Here is a 22,529-nt window from a genome sequence, read left to right as displayed (position 1 = left end):
CTGCACCAGCTTTCAGCATCAGCTAACACTCCTGTGCCAGGCAGCATTCCCATTCAGGGGATACTTCTGCTCCGGGTGGCGTTCCAGCATGGGCTGCACTCCGCATGGGCCAGCTCACCATGCTGGCCAGTTTGTCCTCACCAGGAGGTCCTGGACATCTAACCCAGACCTCCTATATGGTAGATGGGAGCCCAGTTGGTTGAGCCACATCCTTTTCCCAACAGTTGTTTTCTTAATGACTTTAAATGTGTCATCCCACTGTCTCTTGGCCTCCATGGTTTCTGATGAGAAATCCACTATTAATATTATTAGGGCTCCCTTCTCTCTTGCTGCTTTCAAAATCCTCTTTGTCTTTGGATTTTGACAATTTCACTATAATGTGTTCCCTTAGATCTCTTAGGGTTTCTATGTTACTTGAAGTTTGTTGAGCTTCTTGGATTGTGTATTCATGTCTTTCACTAAATTTGGGAAATTTTTTACCATTATTTTTCAAAAATTTCTGGAACTCCAATGATGCATATGTTGGTGTAATTGATGGTGTCTGCAGGCTCTTCATTATTTTTTCTTTCTGCTCTTCACACTGAATAGTTTCAATTGTCTTCAAGTTCACTGATCCTTTCTTCTCCTTGTTCAAATCTGCTGAATCCATTTAGTAAGTTTTTCATTTTAGTTACTGTACTACGTAGCTCCAAAATTTGTTTTTTTTAAAAAATAATTTCCATCTCTTTATTTTGTTTAGACAACATTTTCCTAATTTCTATTAGTTCATTGTAGCTCTTTGAACATATTTAAGACAGTTGATTTAAAGACTTTGACTAATAGTTCCAATATATGAGCCTCTTCAAGGATGGTTTCTGGCAAATTCTTTTTTCCTATGCCTGGGCCATATTTTTCTGTTTCTTCATGTGTTTTGTAATTTTTTGTTGAGGACTGGACATTCTGATTATTATCTTATTATAACTCTAGAAATCTAGGTCTCCCTTTCCTTTGGGATTTCTAGTTGTTGTTGCTGAGGACTGGAGCTGTCACTTTGTGACTTTCCAAAATTATTTTGCTCCCAAATGGGGAATGGAAAGAGAAAAGAGAGAGAAAAAAGTTACTGCCTCTTTAAGACTCCTTTGCTGCTTTTCCCTGAGGGAGGTTGGAACAATGGCCAACCTCAAAAGTGGCTCCCCAGTGATCTGAAGTAGATAATCAAAAGATTTTTATCAGCAATCAGACCACATTCCCTGAGATTTTGGAGGACAAGATCCTTATCACTCATCTGGTACCAGCAAGCTGCACCAGGAGCCTGGGCTGCTGTCCCCACTGCTGCCTGCCATGCAGCTGGGGAATGGGGAATGGTAGCCACTGCATGGAGGGTGAAATTCACCCATATTAGCTGCCATTTACCAGCCTCTTCCTTTGACTGTCCCCTGAATGCTGCACAGTTTTTCTTTAGACACCAGAGTTCCAAAATAGTCGACTCAGGCAGTTCCTGCCAGTTCAATACTTATTTTGGTGGAGGAACTGATTTCTGGGGACTTCTTCTCTTGCCATCTTCCCCAATCCTTTCTCTGTTCCTTTAATTTTCATCAGTGGTTCTCTTTGACCTGCAATTAATGCATCATATGTGGATGAAGCAGTTTGCCCTGATACCTGAAGAGCTTGTACTAATTATTTGCTGATAATCACATTCTTCACACTATCCTTCTATAGATTTAACTGAAATATTTATTATTGATAGAGTCAGTGCCTGGTATCTATAAGGGAGGGATGAGGAAAAACATGTATGGGAATTCCCAGAAATCACATGTAGGTGTGATGCTGTTTCTTTTTTGTGTGTGTGGCATCCAGGATCATAAGAGGAGGGCTGACCAGTCAACTCCTCCCCACCCCCACAAGTAAGCACATAAGCAAATTACTGTCAAAAGTGATAAGTGCTTAAATGGGGACAGTCTCAGTACTATGGGAACAAATTGGAGGGGCTCCCACACAAGGGCATCAAGGGAGGCTTCCTGGAAGAAGTAACAGTTAAGCCAAGGCTTGGTATAGAGAAGCTAAAGTATCTGTGAAGGTTGGGTGTGGAAAAAGGGCCAGGGGAGCGAGAAAGCAGGACAGAATTCAGTAAGGCTAGAACTCAGTGTGTGTGTGCATGCGTGCACACGTGTAGGGGTGGGGGAAGTGGTGGGAGAAAATACTGGAAGTAGAGTAGGAAGTAGATACAAATCAAATTTCTCTGCTCCCTCCCTTTGACCATCAGCCTGGTCTTAGACCACTGTCATCTCTTCCGTGGACCTAGCAACAGTCTCCTTATCCATTTTCCAAAGTCCAGCATTGTCCCCCTCCAATCACAGGCAGAGGTGTGAACTTACTAAATGAGAAACCCTTGATAACAATCTTCGACTTGAAACACTTTGCTAACTCCAGACTAATATTCTTCATAAATATAGATGTAAAAATCCTCAATAAAACATTAGCAGATTGAATCCAACAATATATAACACAGATAATAGATCATGAACAAATGGGGTTTATCCCAGGAAAGCATGGCTTACTCAACATTCAAAAAGCAACCAACATTGTGGAAATGCACAAAATGATCCTAAGGTTCAAATGGAAATGCAAGGGACCCAGAATAGCCAAACAATCTTGAAAAAGAAGAACAAAATTGGAGGACTCACGCTTCCTGATTTCAAAACTTCCTACAAAGCTACGCTAATCAAGGCAGTGTGGTACAATATAAGGATAGACATATAGATTAATGGAATAGAATTGAGAGTCCAGAAATAAACCCATGCATCTATGGTCAGTTGATTTTCCAAAAGGATGTCAAGACCACTCAATGGGAAAAGAAGAGTATCTTCAACAAATGGTGCTAGGACAACTGAATATTACATGCAAAAGAATAAACTTGGACTTCTACTTCATACTATATACAAAAATTAACCCAAAGTGGATCATCTTAGATCTAAATGTAAGAGCTACAGCCATAGTACTTTTAGAAGAAAACACAGGGGTAAATTTTCATGACCTTGGACTTGGCAATGGTTTCTTAACTATGACAACAAAAGCATGAGCAATCAAAGAAGAAATTTGGACTTCATTTTAAAAATTTAAAACTTTTGTGTGTTAAAAGGCGCCACACAAAAAAAGAGAAAAGACAACCCACAGATACAATTTGAATAAATTGTATGGTGTGTGAATAAAACTATTAAAAAAAAGTTAAAAAAAGAAAACCAACAAAAAAACCAAACTATCCCTCATGATTTTTATGTCCAGTCAAATATTCAAATATGTTAAAAAAAATTTTAATAATTATTTGGGTCTCGAACCTAATCTATTTTAAGTATAAACAAAAATGATTTTGTATAGCTTTTTTTTTTTAGATTTATTTTTTATTTATTTCTCTCCCCTTCCCCCCCACCCCCAGTTGTCTGCTCTCTTTGTCCATTTGCTGTGTGTTCTCCTGTATCCACTTGTATTTTTTATCAGCAGCACCTAGAATCTGTGTCTCTTTTGGTTGCGTCATTTTGCTGTGTAAGCTCTCCGTGTGTGCAGCACCACTCCTGGGCAGGCAGGCTGAACTGTTTTTGCGCTGGGTGGCCCTCCTTACGGGGGTGCACTCCTTGTGTGTGGGGCTCCCCTATGTGGGGGACACCCCTGTGTGGCACGGCACTTCTTGCTCGCATCAGCACTGCATGTGGGCCAGCTTATCACACGGGTCAGGAGGCCCTGGGTTTGAACCCTGGACCTCCCATGTGGTAGGCGGACGCTCTGTCCATTGAACCAAATCTGCTCTCCTGTATAGTTTTAATATATGCTGAATTTTTCAGAAATGCAACTGCCTTGTAAATTAAGAAAAAATTTTGTTTGTTGTTTTGCATGAACTTAAAAAAAGACAGCACACGGAATGGGAGAAGATATTTGCAAATCATGTATCTGATAGGGGACTTGTATCTAGAATATACAAAGAACACTTACAACTCAGAAGGACAAATATCCCAATTTAAAAAATGGGTAAAGCCTCTGAATAGACATTTCTTCAAAGAAGATATACAAATGGCCAATAAGCCCACAAAAATGTGTTCAACTTCACAAATCAAAATCACAATGAGGGAAGTGGATGTGGCTCAAGTGATAAGGCCTCTGCCTACCATATGGGAGGACCTGGGTTCAATCCCTGGGGCCTCCTGGTGAAAAAGACGAGAAAGTGTGCCTGTGCAGTGAGGCAGTGCCCACGTGGCAAGCCAAGTGCATGTGCAGTGAGCCAAGTGTCCACATGGTGAGCCGAGTGCCTGAGCAGAGTCGAGTGCCCATTTGGGTGCCTGGGCAGCAAACCGAGTGCCCATGTGGTGAGCCAAGTGCTCACGTGAGTATCCGTGTGGTGAGCCAAGAGCCCGCATGGTGAACTCAGTACCCACGTGAGTGCCAGCGTGGTGAGCTGAGTGCCCCCGCAAGTGAGTCATGCAGCAAGATGATGACACAACAAAAGAGAGACGAAGGGGAGAGTCAAGGTGAAGTGCAGCACAGACCAGGAACTGAGGTGGCACAATTAACAGGGAACCTCTCTCCACATCAGAGGTCCCCAGGATTGAATCCTGGTGAATCCTAGAGGAGAAAGACAAGAAGACAAAAAAAGAAATAGAATCAGAAGATCACACAGCGAATGGACACAGACAGCAAAAACAGCAGGGTGGGGGCGGGGGAGGGGGAGGGGAAGAAAAAAGTACAAAACAACAACAACAACCCACAATGAGACAGTACATATCCAATAGGATAGCTATAATAATCATAATAATAATAATAAACAAGTGTGGTAATGATATGGAAAAATTGAGACACTCATAGACTGCTGATGGGGATGTAAAATGGTGCAGCCTCTTTGGAAAACAGTTCGGCAGTTTCTCAAAAGGTTAAAAATAAAGTTACCATATGATCCAGTGATTCCATTCCTAGGAATATACCCAAGAAAAATGATAACTTACGTTCGTACAAAAACTTACATACCAGGATGTTCATAGCAGGATTATTCATGGTAGCCAAAGGTGGAAGCAACTCAAATGTTCATCCACTGATGAATGGATACATAAAATGAGGTCTGTCCATATAACGAAATATTATTCAGCCAGTAAAAGAATGAAGTGCTGATACACGCAATAGCATGGATGAACCTTGAAAGCATGCTCAGTGCAAGAGGCCACATACTATATGATACCATTTATATGAAATGTCCAGAAGAGACAAGTCTATCTGAACAGAAAGTAGATTAGTGGTTTCCAGGGGAACTTGGCAGTGACTGCCAACAGATGCAGGATTTCTTTTTTCCTGGAATTAAATGGTGGTGATGATATGCACACTGTGACTATACTAAAAACCACCTAATTGCATACTTTAAAATGGTGATTTTAATGTTAGGGGAATTTTATCTCAATTAAAAAAATTATTCTGAAAAAAAGAAATCAAGCATAATTTACCGTAACAGACTAGAGAAAAAAACCCCACGTAATCATCTTAATAGACACAGGAAAAGAATTTGACAACATACAACATCCTTTGATGATAAAAACCCTCAGTAAACTAGGAACCTGAAGGGAACTACCTCAACCTAAAAAAGATCATCTAAAAAACTTAGAGCCGCCCAGCGTGCAAAAGAAAGTGCAGCCTGCCCAGGAATGGCGCCGCCCACACTTCCCATGCCGCTGACAGACGCAGCAAATAGACACCAAGAACAGACAACCGGGGGAGGGGGGGGAATTAAATAAATAAATAAGTCTTTAAAAAAAAAAAACAAAACAAAAACTTAGAGCTAACAACAGCCTTAATAGTGAAAGAGATGCCCCTGTTCTTCTGCTTCCTAGAACTTGCTACATACAGGACGCTGTTATCCATTTGCTGTCTTCCCCCACCCCACTTCACACTCAGAGCTTGGAAAGTTCTGTGTCTCCACTACCCAGCCTCACGCTGGACAAATTCATTTGTTGATTGAATGATTTATTGATTAAATGGACAGATCCTATATATGAATTCTGCATATTGACATTGAATATACTTAAAAAAAATTATTTTTATTTTTATTTTTATTTTTTTATTTTATTCATTTTTAAAAAATATTACATTCAAAAAATATGAGGTCCCATTCAACCCCACCGCCCCCAATGCATATTAATAAAGCATACAATTTATCCAAAGTGTACAATCAATGGTATTTGGTATAATCACATAGTTGTGCGTTCATCACTTCAGTCATTATTAAAGCATTTTCATTATTTCAACAACGATAATAATAATAATAAACAGACAGACAGACAAGAAAATTCTTCACTTCTCTATCTCTGTTTTCCCTGCTGTACATAGTTGCTTTTCCTGGCTACTCTTGCATAATTATTTATTTGTTTATTAAGCAGTTTTATTGAGACCTATTCACATACCATAAGATCTATCCAAAGTGTATAATCAATGGCTTTTTTTTAGCTATTAAAAAGTCCTTAATTGTAAAATAAATAGAAAAACAGATTGAAAGAAATTACAAATTTTAAATGAGAGTGCAAGGCCAGGTTAGAATTAATATAATCAATTATAAAATCTAGATATCATAGCAATAAACATTTATAAATGTAAATAACAATTCAAATATAATAGAAATTAATTATAACATAATTCTAATTTTTATATTACAGTTCTAACTATTGGACATAATAATCTCTAAGAATGAAATAAATTATTTGTTTAGTTATTTAATTTCCATTTAGGCCATAATTCTTTCTAGATAATCAAATTCCTATTTGGGAATTCTTTACATTTTATTGGAATGAATTACAGTAGATAATTTGCCAACTCATAATTTTATGAGGCAGAAAAACTCAAAATATTGTTCAACAGTAGTCATGCTAAATCATTATTGATCCTGATAGATTATTTTAATTTAAAGAGTATGAATAAGAAAGGGTTAAATAAAAAGGAAGTATCCAAAAATATATCTCTTCTTCAACCCTGATCACAGGAACAAATGCCATTTGCACTGAGTAATTATTGTTCATATACCATAATGTTGTTATTTTACATTTAACTGATCTACTCTAGCTCTTTTTTGTTTACTATTTGGATGGAATAACTTTTTCCAACCTTTCACTTTTAACCTGGTTTTGTCCTTATGTCTGCGGTAGGTCTCCTGAAGACAACCTACTGATGGCTCATATTTTTTATATCTGTTCTGTCAGTCTGTATCTTTTGATTGGGGAGTTCAGTCCATTAACATTCAGTGTTACTACTGTAAAGGCATTACTTACTTCATCCATTTTGTCCTTTGACTCTCTGTTGTCACGTTTTTCTGTTGTCTGTCTTCTTATCTTTTACTTAACCCTTCCTAATAATCTTTATTTCTAAACTTTTCTCCAAATCTCTCACCCTTGTGTTTTTCCTTTCAGGCTGCAGCACCCTCTTTAGTGTCTCTCACAAATCTGGTCTTTTGGTAATATATTCTATCAGGTTTTGTTTTTCTGTGAAGACTTTGAATTCAACATCATTTTTGAAGAATAGCTTTCCCAGATACAGAATTCTTGACTGGCAATTTTTCTCTTCCAGTACCTTAAATACATCATACCACTTCCTTTTCTCCTCCATGGTTTCTGATGAGCTCAGCACTTACTCTTATTGAGTTTCCCTTGTATGTGATGTTTCGCTTTTCTCATGCTGCCCTCAGAATCTTCTCTTTATCTCTGATATTTGTCATTATGAATAGTAGGCATCTTGGGGTAGGTTTATTCGGATTTATTCTGTCTGGTGTGTGTTGTCCTTCTTGGATATTGATATTTATGTCTTTTTCATAAGGGTTGGGAAGTTTTTGATCATTATTTCCTCAAATATTCTTTCTTCCCCTTTTCCATTCTCTTCTCCTTCTGGGACACCAATAATGCAAATGTCTGTGTGTTTCATGTTGTCTTTCAATTCCCTGAGACTCTGTTCCATTTTTTTCCATTCTCTTCTCTTTCTGTTCTCCTGTCTTTTCTAGTTCAGATGTCCTATCTTCAAAATCACTAATTCTGTCTTTAAGCAATTCAAATCTGCTCTCATGTGCCTCTAATATATATATTTTTCCTGTCTAGTTGTGTTGTCTTCTTGGTGTGTCCCTTCATTGCGCAGGGGCCTGCGCCTCTCCATGCAGGTCTGGGATGCCTTTTTTCTTTTTTTACCAGAAGATCCCGGGGATCAAACCTGGGTCCTCCATATTGTAAATGGGAGCTCAATTGCTTGAGCCACAGCCGCTTCCCTCTAATGTTTTTATTTTTTTCTTATTTCTCCCCCTGCCCCACCCCATTATCTGCTTTTTGGGTCCATTTGCTGTGTGTTCTTCTGTGTCTGTTGTATTCTCATTAGGCAGCTCCAGGAACCCATCCTGGGACTTTCTGGAGTGGGAGAGGTGATCATTCTCTTACTTCACCTCAGGTCTCTAGCCCTCTGTGTCTCATATTGTCTCTTTGTGTCTCTTTTTTTGTTGTTGTTGCATCATCTTGCTGCTCTCCACATGGCCGGCACCATTTTGGGTGATCTGCTCTCCTGCATGGGGCTGCACTCCTTGTATGGGGGTCACTCCTTGCACAGGGGGCACCCCTGTGTGGGGTGATACTCCTTGCCTGCGGCAGTACTCCATGTGGGCTAGTTCGCTATATGGGCCAGGAGGCCCTGGGTATCAAACCCTGGACCTCCTATATGTTAGGAGGAAGCTCTATCCATTGAGCCATATCTGCTTCCCCCTCTAATGTATTTTAATCTCATCCATCTTGGTTCTAACTCCCATAAGGTCTGTTACTTTTCTTTGCAGATTTTCAAATTGTTTTTTCTGCTCTCTCAGTGTCTTCTTAATATCCTTTATTTCTTTAGTAATATTTTCTATAAATTCTTTGAAGTGATTTTGAAGAGTTGTGTGATTATTACTGATTAATTGTATTAAATCCTGTATCTATTCAAGATATTTGGTTTGTTCTTTTGGCTGGGCTGTCTCTTCCTGTTTCCTAGTATAGCTTGTAATTTTTTTGCTAATGTCTAGGCATCTGAATATGTTGGTGATATTACTCTGATGGCTAATTTCTGTCTCTTGCCTATTGCTTCTTTTTGTTTTTTGTTTGCTTCACAGCTCTTCTTTGATATTTGGTTCAACTTATTCTCAGTTTTTAAAATTGCCCAGCTTAAGTTTTCACATTTGGGCCAGGGATTCACTAATGGGGCACAGATTTTCTCCCAGTGGTTGGATACAGAGAGTAACAATTTTTGTCCATGCAATTTCCAAACTGGCCAGCAGATGGCACCAGTCAGTATATCTTCCACAGAGGTGTTTCAGTCTCTGCTTTCCTGTGTTCCTGTGTTGAATCTGCAGATGGGAGATTCAAAGCAGGCTCTGCTGGCTGAATTCACTGAAGAAAAGCACCCTGACATCCCCTCCATTTTCCCTTGAAACAGGGAAGAAGGTGTCTGCTCCTTTCTCAGTTGGCTGCAATGGGCCAGGTGTTTTATGCTAGCTTAATATCTTGGGGTTGGGGGAAGGGCCCTTCCAGGGGGAAGGGGCTTGGTAACTCATGTTTGTTGTTTTGGCTTCTTTGTCTCTCTGTCCCTCAACCTCCTGGGAGTTGAGTAGCACTGTCCTGGTCTGCTGACCCCCAAACAGGTCCCTCAGACAGCTTTTGGCTCTTTCTCCATTTTTTTGTGAGAGTATTCAGCTCTGCCTGTTAGTCTGTTGCCATCTTCCCACAACTCTGAATATACTTTTAAATCCTTATCCTGGTATGTACATATTGTTTCTCAACATCACACACACACACAGAGATTCCTAGGTGGCAATAGTTATTTTTAATTCAAGCCAGTTGAGCACTTATCAAGCAGACTGTCAACTTTGAGTTTTTATCCCCCTAAAGACTTCCAGTATATTTCAAGGGTGTCCTGTGCGTTCTTCCAGGCTTGCCTCTCTGTATCTTTCAATCCAATGTCCCCTTTGCTGCCTAGTACCTCCTTAGAACACCATTTGAGGTAAAATCCTCACCCACTGCCCATCAACTCTATAATATGCTCTTCCAGCTAGAAGCACAGTTAAATGAGCATTTCATGTGAATCTATAAGGGTCACATCTGCTCCAAAGGGCTTTCCCCAGCAGGCTTGATGTTTCTACACAGGGAGCAACCCCCCCACTCTGCTTTAGTGGAAAGGGTAGAGGTATGTGATCCTGCATCATCTCTTTCAGATCGGCTCTTACTTCGGGGCTTCCCTCTGTGCCGTGGATGTGAACAGAGATGGCAACACTGATCTAATCCTCGTTGGAGCCCCCCATTACTATGAGCAGACCCAGGGGGGCCAGGTGTCCATCTGTCCCTTGCCCCGGGGGGTGAGTGGTTGATGCAGCCCGGGTTGTGGGGTGGGGTGGAGGTGAAATGCCTGGGTGTGGGGTGGAGGGTTGCCTGGGATGGCACCTGGCACCGTTTTTTTTCCTGCAGAAAGCCAGGTGGCAATGTGCGGCCGTTCTCCGCGGGGAGCAGGGCCACCTCTGGGGCCGCTTTGGGGCGGCCCTGACAGTGCTGGGGGACGTGAATGGGGACAAGCTGACGGACGTGGCCATTGGGGCCCCGGGGGAGCAGGAGAACCAGGGCGCCGTCTACCTATTTCATGGAACCTCAGGGCTGAGCCTTGGCCCCTCCCACAGCCAGGTGAGGCTTGGTCACTGTTCTTATCACAACTACCCTTCACAGATCTGTCCCCTTCACAGCTGCCATATCAGTTGACCCAGGACTCCTTTACAGAACCTTCAAAAATAATAAGACATTTCAGAGAAACCTCCAAGTGTCTTCTAGATTAAACCTCACCACAGTTATAAGAGGTGCATTGAGGCAGTCATCACCCCACTTTGCAGAAGAGGAGAGAAAGGCCCACAGGTGACAATGGCGAGCTGGAGGTGTTGGGATGTAGGTGTTCCTGTCCTCCAAATCACAGTCTGGGTAGAGTGACCACCCATCCTGGTTTGCCCAGGTTTGTCCAGTGTTTAGCACGGAAAGCCCCACACCCCAGGAAGCCACCACCGTTGGCCCCTACAAGGGCTGCCAGCTCCTGGGTGTGCAACTTGTGTGGGATCATCCCTCAGAAGGGTCATCCGCTTGGTCTAATGTTCTGCTGTTGCCACCTTGAAATTCTTTATTTTTGAATAAGGAATCTTTTTTTTTTTCCCCCACTGGATCCGGCAAATTCTGTAGCTCATCCTGATGACTGGTCACCCTAAACCCTGGCCTCCACAGCTGCCTTCCTCCCTGTTTCCTGGCAGAGGGAATGCACCTGTGGCTCTGCCCTAGTCTGTGTTCTCTCCTCTTGCACTGCAGCAGAGAATGCTGAGGCTTTGTCTTCTGGCCTCCAGTCTCGTTTCCCCACCAAGGGGGCTCTGATTTAACTGGGCTGAGGCTGAGGCTCCAGGCTTCAATAGGTGTCTTCAACATTTTGTTTGGAAAAATTTCAAATACACAGCAGGTTGAAAGAATTGTACAATGAATACCCATGTATTTACCAGCAAGAATCCACAATGAGCTTTCTACTATTTTCACTTTATCACAGATCCATCCTTCTGTTCACCATTTTTCTCCATCCATCCATCTATCTATCTTATCTTTCTTCTTTTGAAGCATTTTAAAGTAAGTTGAAACATCAGTCATATGTCTACACCCAAGTAACCATCACTTAGATTAGGATATAACACATTTCCAGCATCCTATATTTCCCTGTGCTTCCTTCCATTTGACAATGTCATTTACATTAAAAAAATTTTATTATATGACTGCTTTTTTCAGTGTTACTCTTGCACAGGGTTTAAATAGTCAAACAGTTCTAAAAAGCTCATTAGGAAAAAATAACTTCCACACACATATTATGAGTTCCTCTTCAATTCTTCTTCCTCTGAGGAAACCATTTTCAGTTCTTTCACTGATTTTCCACACTTCCAAATAATGTGGTTATTTTGCTACTTCTTGATTTTTATTTTAGCATTGACTTCCCACTCTGGGAAGTGAAGACTGAGCCCTCTTTCAGTTCCGCAATTGCCACACATTAACACACCTTTGCCTCCCTGCTCCTTTGCCCCATTCACTCCTTGTATTCATATGATAATTTTGGTTACATCAATATCCAGTCTTTTCATTATTCTGACCTTGTAAATGATATTCAGCTGTGCCACATAGTATATTATATTACTCTCCTTTCCTGTAAAACTTTTTGTTTTTCCTGGAAAACCCAGGTAATTGATGGAAACTTTGGGTATCATCTCAAGGTTGTGATCTAAAGGTGAATAGACCTCTTAATTCCTTGAGAAGTTGTGGGAGATAAGACTTGAGTGGTGGCCAGAGAACATTTACTTGGGTCACCCTGAGTCACACACTTCCCTATTCTTTCCCACTCCCTTTCTCCCCTCTTCCTTTCTGCTCTCAGCGAATTGCAGGCTCCCAGCTCTCCCCAAAGCTCCAGTATTTTGGTCAGTCACTGAGTGGGGGCCAAGATCTCACAATGGATGGACTGGTGGACCTGGCCATAGGGGCTCAGGGGTACATGCTGCTGCTCAGGTGAGAATCGTTTTTGGCACATCAGCTGTCCTCCCTTGAAGGAGCCTCTTTGCTGTCGGATGGCCCTGATGGGCTTCTGATTTCCTTGTAGATCCCAGCCGGTGCTGAAAGTTGAGGTAACCATGGAATTCACACCTAGGGAAGTGGCAAGGAATGTGTTTGAGTGTCGTGATCAGGTGGTGAGGAATCAGGATGCTGGAGAGGTCAGAGTCTGCATTCGTGTCCGCAAGAGCATGGGGGACAGGTTGAGAGGTGAGGCTTGGTGGTAAGTCCCAAGAGGTTAAACCACTGGGGACATTGATGGGTGGTCCCGCCATGTCTGCCCAGCCTTCTAGCAGTCCAGAGCTCAGTTTTCAAAGAATCTGACAAGCCTTCTCCAAGCTTGGCTGGAGTGAGCAATTTTTTCCCCTCCTGGGTGGGGAGGCCCAGGAAACTCCACCAAAGGAGTGAGCATGTGGTCCTTCCTCACTCTTTCAGTTCCCCAAAGGACCCAGGATCCCACACCTAACCAGTGTTTTCTACCTGAGAGAGAACTCATTTAAAAAGGAGGCTGAGTAGAACCTAAACACAGATTCACAAAGTTTTCAGGCATGCATTTTATCACATCCAACTTGAATTCTTCCTTTCCTTGTGCCTGTTCCCAAACAATAGCATTATTCTTGGGGGTGGGGAAATAGTAATGGCGGTACCAGAAAGAAATAGGGGGAGGGGAGGGAGATAAAATTAGCTTTCCAGCAGCAATCTTACTGGGCTGAGGAGAGAGCAGTCAGAGTTTGGGACAGCTAGTATGACTGGAAATTGAGGGACAAAGTCCTGGAGAGTAGGGAATTGCAGAGAAAGTGCCCCAATTTACATAGAAATTCTTCTGAAGTCATTGGCTGACTTGCATGTCCAGGTCAATACTCTAAGAAACCCAATAGAAAACAGCAACTGGGAAGCTGAAGAACTGAGGAGAGACTTCAGCAGCTTCCAGTGCTACAGAGATAGAGATTTGAGAAGGTCCTTAGTCTTTCCATTGAGACAATTGGCCAGAAACTATGAGAAACAATAGACAACAGAAATAGATCCACCGGTGATTCAGAGATTAGAGTTATCAGTTAAGGATTTAAATAAGCACAATTACTATCATTAAGAAAGTAGAGGAAAGGATGAAAAGTTTAAGCAAATACCTGGAAGCCATAGAAAAATTGACTAGCAGCAAAGAGAAACAATAGACAATAGAAACAGATCCACATTTGATTATTTAGAGCTCTCAGATAAAGAATTTTAAATAACTACGATTAATATCTTCTAGAAAATAGAGGAAAAGATAGAAGACTTCAGCAAAGACCTGGAATGCCTGAAAAAGCATCAAACATAAACTCTAGAGTGAAAAAGACAATGACTGAAATTAAGAACTCAATAAATAGATTTAACACAGATTAGAAGCAGAACAGTGGATTAGTGAACTGGAAGACAGTTTGAAATTATTCAGAGTAATACAGACAGAGACAAAAATACAGAAAAAGCATAAAAGATGCATGAAACATGGTTAAAGATCTAACAAATTTGTGATTGGAATCACAGAAGGAGAGGCGCAAGAGAATAAGAAAGAAACAATGGTTAGAGAAATGATAAAAGACATCAAGATTCTCTACAAAATCAAAGGAGGTTAAATATAAGAAAACCATACCAAGGTAATTTATAGTCAAATTGCTGAAAAACAAAGAAATAGAAAAATCTTAAAAGCAGCCAGTAAAAGACAATTAACTTTCTGGTATGTAACAGAATAGCTACCATTTATTGAACACTTACCATGTGACAGGCACTGTACTAGATGCTTTGTAGGCATTATTTCATTTAAGCTTCATTATTGGAAAGGTACAATTATTATCCTCACTTTAAAGTTAAAGAATCAAGTCTCGAAAAGGTCAGATAACATGCCCAAAGTTAGACAGCTGGGGAGCAATGGAGGTAGAGCTCCAACTCCCGTGTGTCCAAGTCCAAAGCCTGGACTTCTCAATGCTATGCTACTCTGCCCCTTCAGGTGAAATCCAGAGCTTTGTCGCTTATGACCTGGCCCTGGACCCCGGCCGCCCAAACCCCCGTGCCATCTTTGTTGAGACCAAGAAGAGCATACGCACACAGACTCAGACCTTGTCACTGATAGAGAAATGTGAGACTCTGAAGCTACAGTTACTGGTGAGCAGGCAGGTGGCCAGACTCCTGAGTCCTCCAAGCTTGGGGTGGGCTTGTGAAGCTGACGGGAGCTGACCCACAAACCCCATTGTCTCTCAGGATTGTGTAGAGGACTCAGTGACGCCCATCACCCTGCGCCTCAACTTCTCTCTGGAGGGGAAACCTTTGTCTTCCTTTGGGAATCTCCGGCCCGTACTGGCTGTGGATGCTAAGAGAGTCTTCATAGCCATGGTGAGTCTTGGAGTTGGGACCTTGTGGGGGCACAGAAAAGGTCAGAGGCCAAGATGGCTGAAGCTTATTTTATTTCATAGAATTTTACTTTAACATTTCCTTTCATTGTTTCATTTCACATCATTTCATCGTTTTTTCTTTCATTTTACAGCTCCCCTTTGAGAAGAACTGTGGCAATGACAGCATCTGCCAGGATGACCTCAGCATCACCTTCAATTTTATGAAGTGATTTCTTTTCCTCATCACCTCCTTCAAACCTCCACCATGACCAGACCCACTGTTCTGCTCCTGACCTTGGAGGGGAGGCTGTCTGGAGCAGCTTCTTGGGTGCAGTTTATGGGCCACAGGTCCCCAGTGCTGCTCCGTCTACTGTCTTCTCTTTCCAAGTCCCAACCTTCCCTCACCTGAGCAGACTTACTGTAGGGAAGCCCTCAGGACCTCACAGTTCCTCTCGCTCTGCCCACAGTCTGGACACCCTGGTGGTGGGTGGTCCCCGCGACCTCAATGTGACGCTGACAGTGAGAAACCAGGGCGAGGACTCCTACAGGACTCAGGTCGCCATCTTCTACCCACCTGGCTTGTCCTTTCGGAGGGTGTCAGGGGCTCAGGTAGCTGAATCTATCTGACCTTCGCTTTCCCTTTCCCTGTGGCTTGTGGTTGGCTTTATCGTAACCTCCGCTCCCTCGCCTTCCAGAACCAGCACTCGCAGCGATTCTGGCGATTGACCTGTGACTCGGGTCCCTCCACTGAAGGGTCTGAGACCCTGAAGAGCTCCAGCTGCAGCATAAACCACCCCATCTTCCCAGACAACTCTGAGGTCAGAACTGCTGGCTCCTCTCCCTTCCTTCTTTGTATTTTGGAATTTTTCTCTTTTCTTCTTTTTTTTCATTCAAAGTTTCTTTATTTTTTTATTTCACATTAAAAAAAAAAATGATTTCTTTCCCCTCTCCCCTCGCCCCCTCCCCCAGTTGTCTGCTCTCTGTGTCCATTCGCTGTGTGTTCTGGGTCCACTTGTATTCTTGTCAGCAGCACGGGAATCTGTGTCTTGTTTTGCATCATCTTGCTGTGTCAGCTCTCCGTATGTGTGGCACCACTCCCGGGCAGGCTGCATTTTTTTTTTTTTCACGCTTGGCGGCTCTCCTTATGGGGTGCACTCCTTGCGCGTGGGGCTCCCCTGCATGGGGACACCCCTGTGTGGCATGGCACTCCTTGTGCGCATCAGCACTGCGCGTGGGCCAGCTCATCACGTGGGTCAGGAGGCCCTGGGTTTGAACCTTGGACCTCCCATGTGGTAGCTGGACGCCCTATCCATTGGACCAAATCCGCTTCCCCAAAGTTTGTTTTTTAAAAAGAGCTTATTGAATTGTAATTCACATCCCATACTATTCATCCATTTAAAATGTACAATTCAATAATTTTAATATATTCACAGAGTTCTGCATTCATCACCACAAACAATTTGAGAAAATTTTTTTTAGGAGGTACCCAGTAATGAACCTGGGATCTCATACATGGTGTATTAATCAGGGTTCTCTAAGGAAACAGAATGAACAGGAGATATCTGTCAATAGAATGCGATTCTATAAGAATCTCTCATGCAGCCGTGGGGATGCACAAGTCCAGATTCTGCAGGCAGGCTGCAACCAGGGGCTGCAATGAAAGTCCAGTGAAGGTTCTTGACGAGTTCTGGGAGATGTTGGCTGTCCAAAGACAAGCTGGGAAATTCTCTCTCAATACTGGAATCACTTCCCCTTTTAAGCATTCAACTGATTGGGTTAAGTGTCACTCTTGCTGATGGCAATCTCCTTGATTGATGTAATTATAACCAGCTACCTATGATTTACCACTGCAGTAAAGTCAATGGTGACTAAAGTCCATAAATGCCCTTGTATTACAGTTAGCCCAGTGCTTGCTTGACCAAACAACTGGGCACAATTACCTGGCTGAGTTGACACAATAGCCTAACCATCACACTTGGGAAGCAAGTGCTCAACCACTGCTCCCATCAAAACATTTTTATTACCCCGAAAGAGACCCCATGCCATTAAGACATCACTCCCAATCCTCCTATTGCCCCAGCAGGAAGCAACCAATAACATATTTTCTGTCTCTGCAAATTCGCTTTCCTGGATATTTCATATAAATGGAATCATACAATGCATGGTCCTTGAGACTGGCTTCTTTCACTTAGCATAATGTTGTCAAGGGTCATCCATATTGTAAAATGTGTCAGAACTTTATTCCTTTTTATGGCTTAGTAATATTCCATTATATGGACATATCACATTTTATTTCATCAGTTGATGCTATTTGGGCTGTTACTTCTTTTTTTTTTGCCAATGTTTCTTCTTTCTCCAACCCAGGTCATCTTTAATATCACGTTTGATGTGGACTCTCAAGCTTCCCTTGGAAATAAACTACTCCTCAAAGCTAATGTGACCAGGTATGCAGTGCCTGGCTTCCCACAAGCATCCTCCCACCCCCTTGAGGGCCCAGTGCTTGCTCACCCTGGGTGGGCCTTTGCTCTCTTCCCACTGGTTCTCCTTAAGCTCATTCATTTATTCAAGAAACATTGACTGGGGAAGCGGGTGTAGCTCAGTGGTTGAGCATCAGCTTCCCATGGACGAGGTCTCAGGTTGATTCTCCAGTACTTCTTCAAAAACAAAAAAAAACAAGAACAAAAAACTAACAAAACCAACAATAAAAACAAATGATTGAGCACCCAGCATCAGGCATGGCACTCCATGCTGGTGAGACAGCTGTGGTTCCTGCCCTCCCAGCGTTTATAATTTAGGGGCAAAGGTCAACAAGCACACCGCGATTACAATCAAGTGTGAAATGAGGCATTAAATGGTGGCATGGACAGTGTTCTTTCGAGCTTGGTGTTTAGAGAAGATTCGCGCAGGACGTACATGTAGGCTGTGAGTTAGCCATGTGAAGGCATGAGCCAAGGTTGGGCATGAAGGCAGAAAGAAGGCAGGAAAGACGGGCACGTGTTTAAGGGATGGGCGCTCAGTCTGGCCCAGCACCCAGGCAGGACTTAGGCAGTTGGCGGAGGGGACATCTGGGCTGGAGAGGTGTGCCTTGCCACAGAAAGACTGACCAGGGGTAACTGGGAACTTGCCACTTTTCCTCTCGAAGTGAAGAGTTGGGATTTGCATTTTAGACCACTTCGTAGAGGGCTGGGGAGTGAATGCAAGGGCACCTGTTGGGAGAGGCTGCGGCTGACAGCCAGGTGAGAGGAGATGGGCCTGGGCCAAGTAGGGGCAGGGGGCTGGAGAGCAGTGATGCTGAGAAGGCAGGGAAGGCAGGGCTTGGGGACTGACGGCAGGTGAGGAGGAAGGAGAAGGAAAGGCTGAGGCTCAGCTCCTGCCAGCTGCCCAGAGCGCTCTCTTTCCCTTCAGTGAGAACAACATGCCCAGGACCAACAAAACCGAATTCCAATTGGAGCTGCCCGTGAAGTACGCTGTCTACGTGGTGGCCACCAGGTGAGGGCTCCCAGGGCCTGAGCTCAGCCTTCAGCCCCGGGCGGGACGCGGGCAGCGCGGAGCCGCGTGTGCGAGCCTGTGCGCGGGCGTGCGTGTGCGCATGCGCGAGTAGTGATGCGCGCCTGTGTGCGTCTGTGTGCGCGTGGACCTGTGTGTGTTCATGTGTGTGTGCTTACACATGCCTCCGCGAGTGCCTGACACACTTCACCCCTTCACACCATCCCTCGCTCCACACTTCCCACGTGTCCCTTCCCCCCTTACACACTTAGCCCTAGAGCCTGTCCCAGGGCGCCCCTGATGCTCTGTCACCTCCTGCCTCTTCCTTCTTTCAGCCTTGAGAACTCCACCAAATATCTTAACTTCACAGCCTCCGAGAAGAGCAGCCGCCTGATAGAACATCACTATCAGGTGGGACGTTCGGGGCCTGGGCAGGAGGCTGGGGGTGGGGCGTGGGGCATGATGTGACGGGAACGCATGCATGAGGGGCCTAGTGTGTGCCGGGCGCCGTGCCCAGCCCCTCTCTATCCACGCCCAAGCCCGTGCGGATGCATTTGTGCACGCATGTATACAGTTAGGTACCTTCAGGGCAACTCTGGGCGGGGCACGCTATCGTCACCCCCAGTTTACAGATGAAGCAACTGGGGTGCAGAGAGGTTAGAAAAAAAAAAACACGCCCGGGGCTGCACAGGAGCCGGGACTTGGACCAGCCTGCCCGGCCTGGAATGTGCGCGTTTCCCTCTCTCCACTGCCTCCCGGAAAGCACGAGGCCTTGTGCGGGTGGGGGACTGCAGCGGCGGGGAGGTGGGCTGCGGGAGCTGGGGGGGCAGACAGGCCCCGAGCCGGCCCCCCCCCCCCAGCGCCCCCTCCCCTCTCTGCAGTTCAACAACCTGGGGCAGCGGAGCCTCCCCATCAGCGTGGTCTTCTGGGCGCCCACCCAGCTGAACCAGGAGACCGTGTGGGCCGACCCCCGGGTCACCTTCTCCCAGGTGAGCCGCGCAGAGCCCGAGGGGCGAACCCAGCACCTCCCTGCCCAGCCTGGACTTCCCTCAAATCGTTGCCCTGTGGACTCGGGAGGCACGTCTGGCCCCCTGCTAGGCCCAGGCGGCCTCGCCCCTTCTTGAGGCTGGGCCCAGGAGCCGCCACTTCTCCCTCTTCTCACCGAGTCCCTCTCGCCTCAGAATGTCTCCAGTTCGTGCCGCAAGGAGAAAAGAGCCCCCCCTCGCTCTGACATCCAGGCTGCGATTAGGAAGACCCCAGTGCTGGTGAGGACGAGCCCCTGCCTCGGGCGCGGGGGCCGAACCCACGGCCCAGGGCCCTCGGTCACCTCCCTCTGTACCCGCCCCAGAACTGCTCCGTCGCCATCTGCCTGAGAATCCAGTGCGACATCCCGGCCTTCAGCATCCGGGAGGAATTCAATGTCACCCTCAAAGGCAACCTCTCGTTTGACTGGCTTATCAAGGTACTGGGGGCGCTGAGGCTGAGCCGGGTGCAGAGTTGAGGCTCCAGGGGTCCCCAGGGTCCAGCTGGCACCCCGCTGTCTTCAACAGACTTCCCAGAGCTCCCTCCTGCTCGTGAGCTCCGCTGAGATCTTGGTGAACGACCCAGTGTACACGGTGCTGCCAGGACAGGGGGTGTTTTTGAGGGCCCAGGTATCTGTCTGGGGGCACAGGGGGGCTGATGGAGGGGGGAAGGCTGGGCTTGTGGGTTGAGATCTAGAGAGGAAAGAGAGAGAAAGAGGAGAGGGAGAAGAGGGGGTGGGGAGGAGTGAGGACTGGCGTTCAGGGGCCTGGGGAGGGGCTAGGTACTGGGCTCAGTCCAACTGGGGAAACCCCCAGAAATCCAGGGTCCATCTCCCCTGATGTGCCTCCTTCCCCTTTCCCTCCTCCAGACAGAGACCAAAGTGGAGCAGTATCAAGTTCACGACCCGGTCCCGCTCATTGTGGGCAGCTCGGTGGGGGGGCTGGTGCTGCTGGCCCTCATCACCGCTGGGCTGTACAAGGTATCCCCTTAGGGTCCCCCAGCCCTTGCTGCTTCTCTGTCCTTCATCTCTAAACGCAGGTGCCCAGTAGCTCCATTACTGGGTTTGACTCCCATCACTGCTACTGGCTGTGTGACCTTGGGCAAGTCACAGAGTCTGTCTGGGCCTCAGATGCTTTAGCTGTAAAATGGGAATATTGATGCCCAATTCTTAGAATTGTGAAGGTAGCTGGGTTAATCTACATAGAGCCCTTAGGAAGACCCCTGGCCCAGGGTGACCTTGACCTCATGATTTATCATTGCCCTTCTGTTGTATTTCTCCCTTCCCGGTCCCATGCCAATGCTGTTTCCCTCCCTGCTCCACGTTTTCCAGGTCCCTTCTACTCTCTGCGGCATTATTCTTTGTCCCTGTTGGCCTCTCTCTTTCCCCTCCCGGGCTGCCTGGCACCCACATGCTCCCCTGGCTTTGGTGGCTCTGACACCTCTGTCCCTGATACCCCCTCCCACTTCTGCCCCACAGCTGGGCTTCTTCAAACGGCAGTACAAGGACATGATGAGTGAAGCTGGCCCCCAGGCAGCCCCGCCCGAGTAACAGACCGTGCCCCAAGGCCTCTCCGGCAGCAGGCAGGACTTCGGTCAGACCAGCACGAGGGTCCCCAGGCTATGGGGCAGACACGTCCATCTGGAGACTGATGTCTTACCCAGGAGAGACCTACTTGGGTTTCCATTCATGTATGTGTGTGTAGATGTGTGCTTGAGTGTGTACGTGTGTGTATGTGACTCAGATGTCTCTTGCATGGAGGTGTAATACCTTCTGCACACTCCCTTGGGCAGAAGGAGATTGCTTGGGCTTCCTTGTGTGTGGGGCTGAAGATGCTGGTGGGCCTTCCTCTGGCATGGAGGTGATGGCGGCTCCTGTGGGTGGAAAGAAAAGGAAATACAATGGATCCTCTCCCCGCTGAAGGAAGCGCAGATCTGCAGGAGTCTGTGCTGCTGGGACTGAGATTACACCGGAAGCCGGAGCTAGCACTGCGCGCTGGCCAGCCGACAGGAGCCCGTCCAAACCCATTCCACACGAGAGCTGATGGGCCCAATAAATACGTCAAATGAGGAATGACCAACCTTCCATTATCTAGTCATTTATGTATTATCTAGATGTTATGTCTATATTTTGAATTGGTAAACCTGTCCATAGGACAAAAATCAAAAGGCAAGGGTGTTTGTGAAAAAGTCTCCTTCCTGGGGAGCGAGTGTAGCTCAGTGACTGAGCACCTGCTTCCCATGTATGAGGTCCCGGGTTCAATCCCTGGTACCTCCTAAAAACACACACACATACACACAAGTCTTCCTCCCATCCCCTAGCCATTCATTGAGGGCAGCCAATGCTATATGTTTGTTGGGTGTCCTGAAGGAAGATTCTAGGCATATGCAAACATCTACATACATACACACATATACACATAAGCTCTTTTACACAAATGGTAGCATACTGTATGCTCCTCTCTATCTTGCTTTGTTCATTAATATAATGCAGACATTACTTCTTATCAAGACATAAAATACTTTTTCATCCTTTTACAAAGCTGCATAATATTCCACTGTGTGGGTGTACCATAATGTATTTAATCAGTGTCCATTTGATACAGAATTTCCAATCTCTTGTCATTATAAACGATGCTGAATGAATAAATTGAATATATGTCATTTTTGCATGTGTGTAAGGATAACTGATAGGCTATAGTCCCAGAAGTTTGAGTTCCCCCCAGAAGCAAACCCTGAGACAAGAATTTGAATGTAAGTAGTTCATTTAAGAGGTGGCTTCAGGAAATACCACGAGGGGCTGGGCATGAGCTAGGGCAGGGCGGCCAATACGGATTTGTTAGCCGCAGACTCACCATGGTGGGGCCCTGGAGCCCAATCCCATGGAAGGGCTCTGGGAGATGTAGAACACTCACCTCGGCGTTACCCGCTGGAGGGGAGAGGAACGTGGAGTATTTATACCCTAATTCCATATGGTCGTTGGCTGGGGGTTGCTCTTAGTGGGACCGGACCTTAACTCGCCGGCCCTCTCAGCCTGCCGTGGGCTTGAGTAGAG

At 45.3% G+C, this 22,529-nt stretch overlaps 1 protein-coding gene across 1 annotated transcript in view; it reads left to right on the top strand.

Moving 5' to 3' along the window:
• The window catches only part of LOC101432429 (integrin alpha-M), a 38,276-nt gene extending 16,138 nt beyond the window's left edge, over positions 1–22,138 (top strand). The window contains exons 13-30 of the mRNA XM_058286026.1: positions 10,211–10,351; positions 10,461–10,670; positions 12,430–12,560; positions 12,652–12,812; positions 14,587–14,741; positions 14,838–14,969; positions 15,121–15,194; positions 15,436–15,577; positions 15,664–15,786; positions 17,333–17,412; positions 18,374–18,457; positions 18,790–18,865; positions 19,336–19,443; positions 19,636–19,719; positions 19,803–19,916; positions 20,005–20,106; positions 20,346–20,456; positions 20,955–22,138. Coding sequence (XP_058142009.1) covers positions 10,211–10,351; positions 10,461–10,670; positions 12,430–12,560; positions 12,652–12,812; positions 14,587–14,741; positions 14,838–14,969; positions 15,121–15,194; positions 15,436–15,577; positions 15,664–15,786; positions 17,333–17,412; positions 18,374–18,457; positions 18,790–18,865; positions 19,336–19,443; positions 19,636–19,719; positions 19,803–19,916; positions 20,005–20,106; positions 20,346–20,456; positions 20,955–21,026 — 2,100 coding nt within the window. The 3' untranslated portion in view covers positions 21,027–22,138. The remainder of the gene's footprint in view (positions 1–10,210; positions 10,352–10,460; positions 10,671–12,429; positions 12,561–12,651; positions 12,813–14,586; positions 14,742–14,837; positions 14,970–15,120; positions 15,195–15,435; positions 15,578–15,663; positions 15,787–17,332; positions 17,413–18,373; positions 18,458–18,789; positions 18,866–19,335; positions 19,444–19,635; positions 19,720–19,802; positions 19,917–20,004; positions 20,107–20,345; positions 20,457–20,954) is intronic.
• The last annotated feature ends 391 nt before the right edge of the window (positions 22,139–22,529 follow it).

The sequence above is a fragment of the Dasypus novemcinctus genome, chromosome 23 (genome assembly GCF_030445035.2).
Source record: "Dasypus novemcinctus isolate mDasNov1 chromosome 23, mDasNov1.1.hap2, whole genome shotgun sequence".
Lineage (NCBI taxonomy): Eukaryota > Metazoa > Chordata > Mammalia > Cingulata > Dasypodidae > Dasypus > Dasypus novemcinctus.
This window is presented reverse-complemented; position numbering and strand designations above follow the sequence as displayed.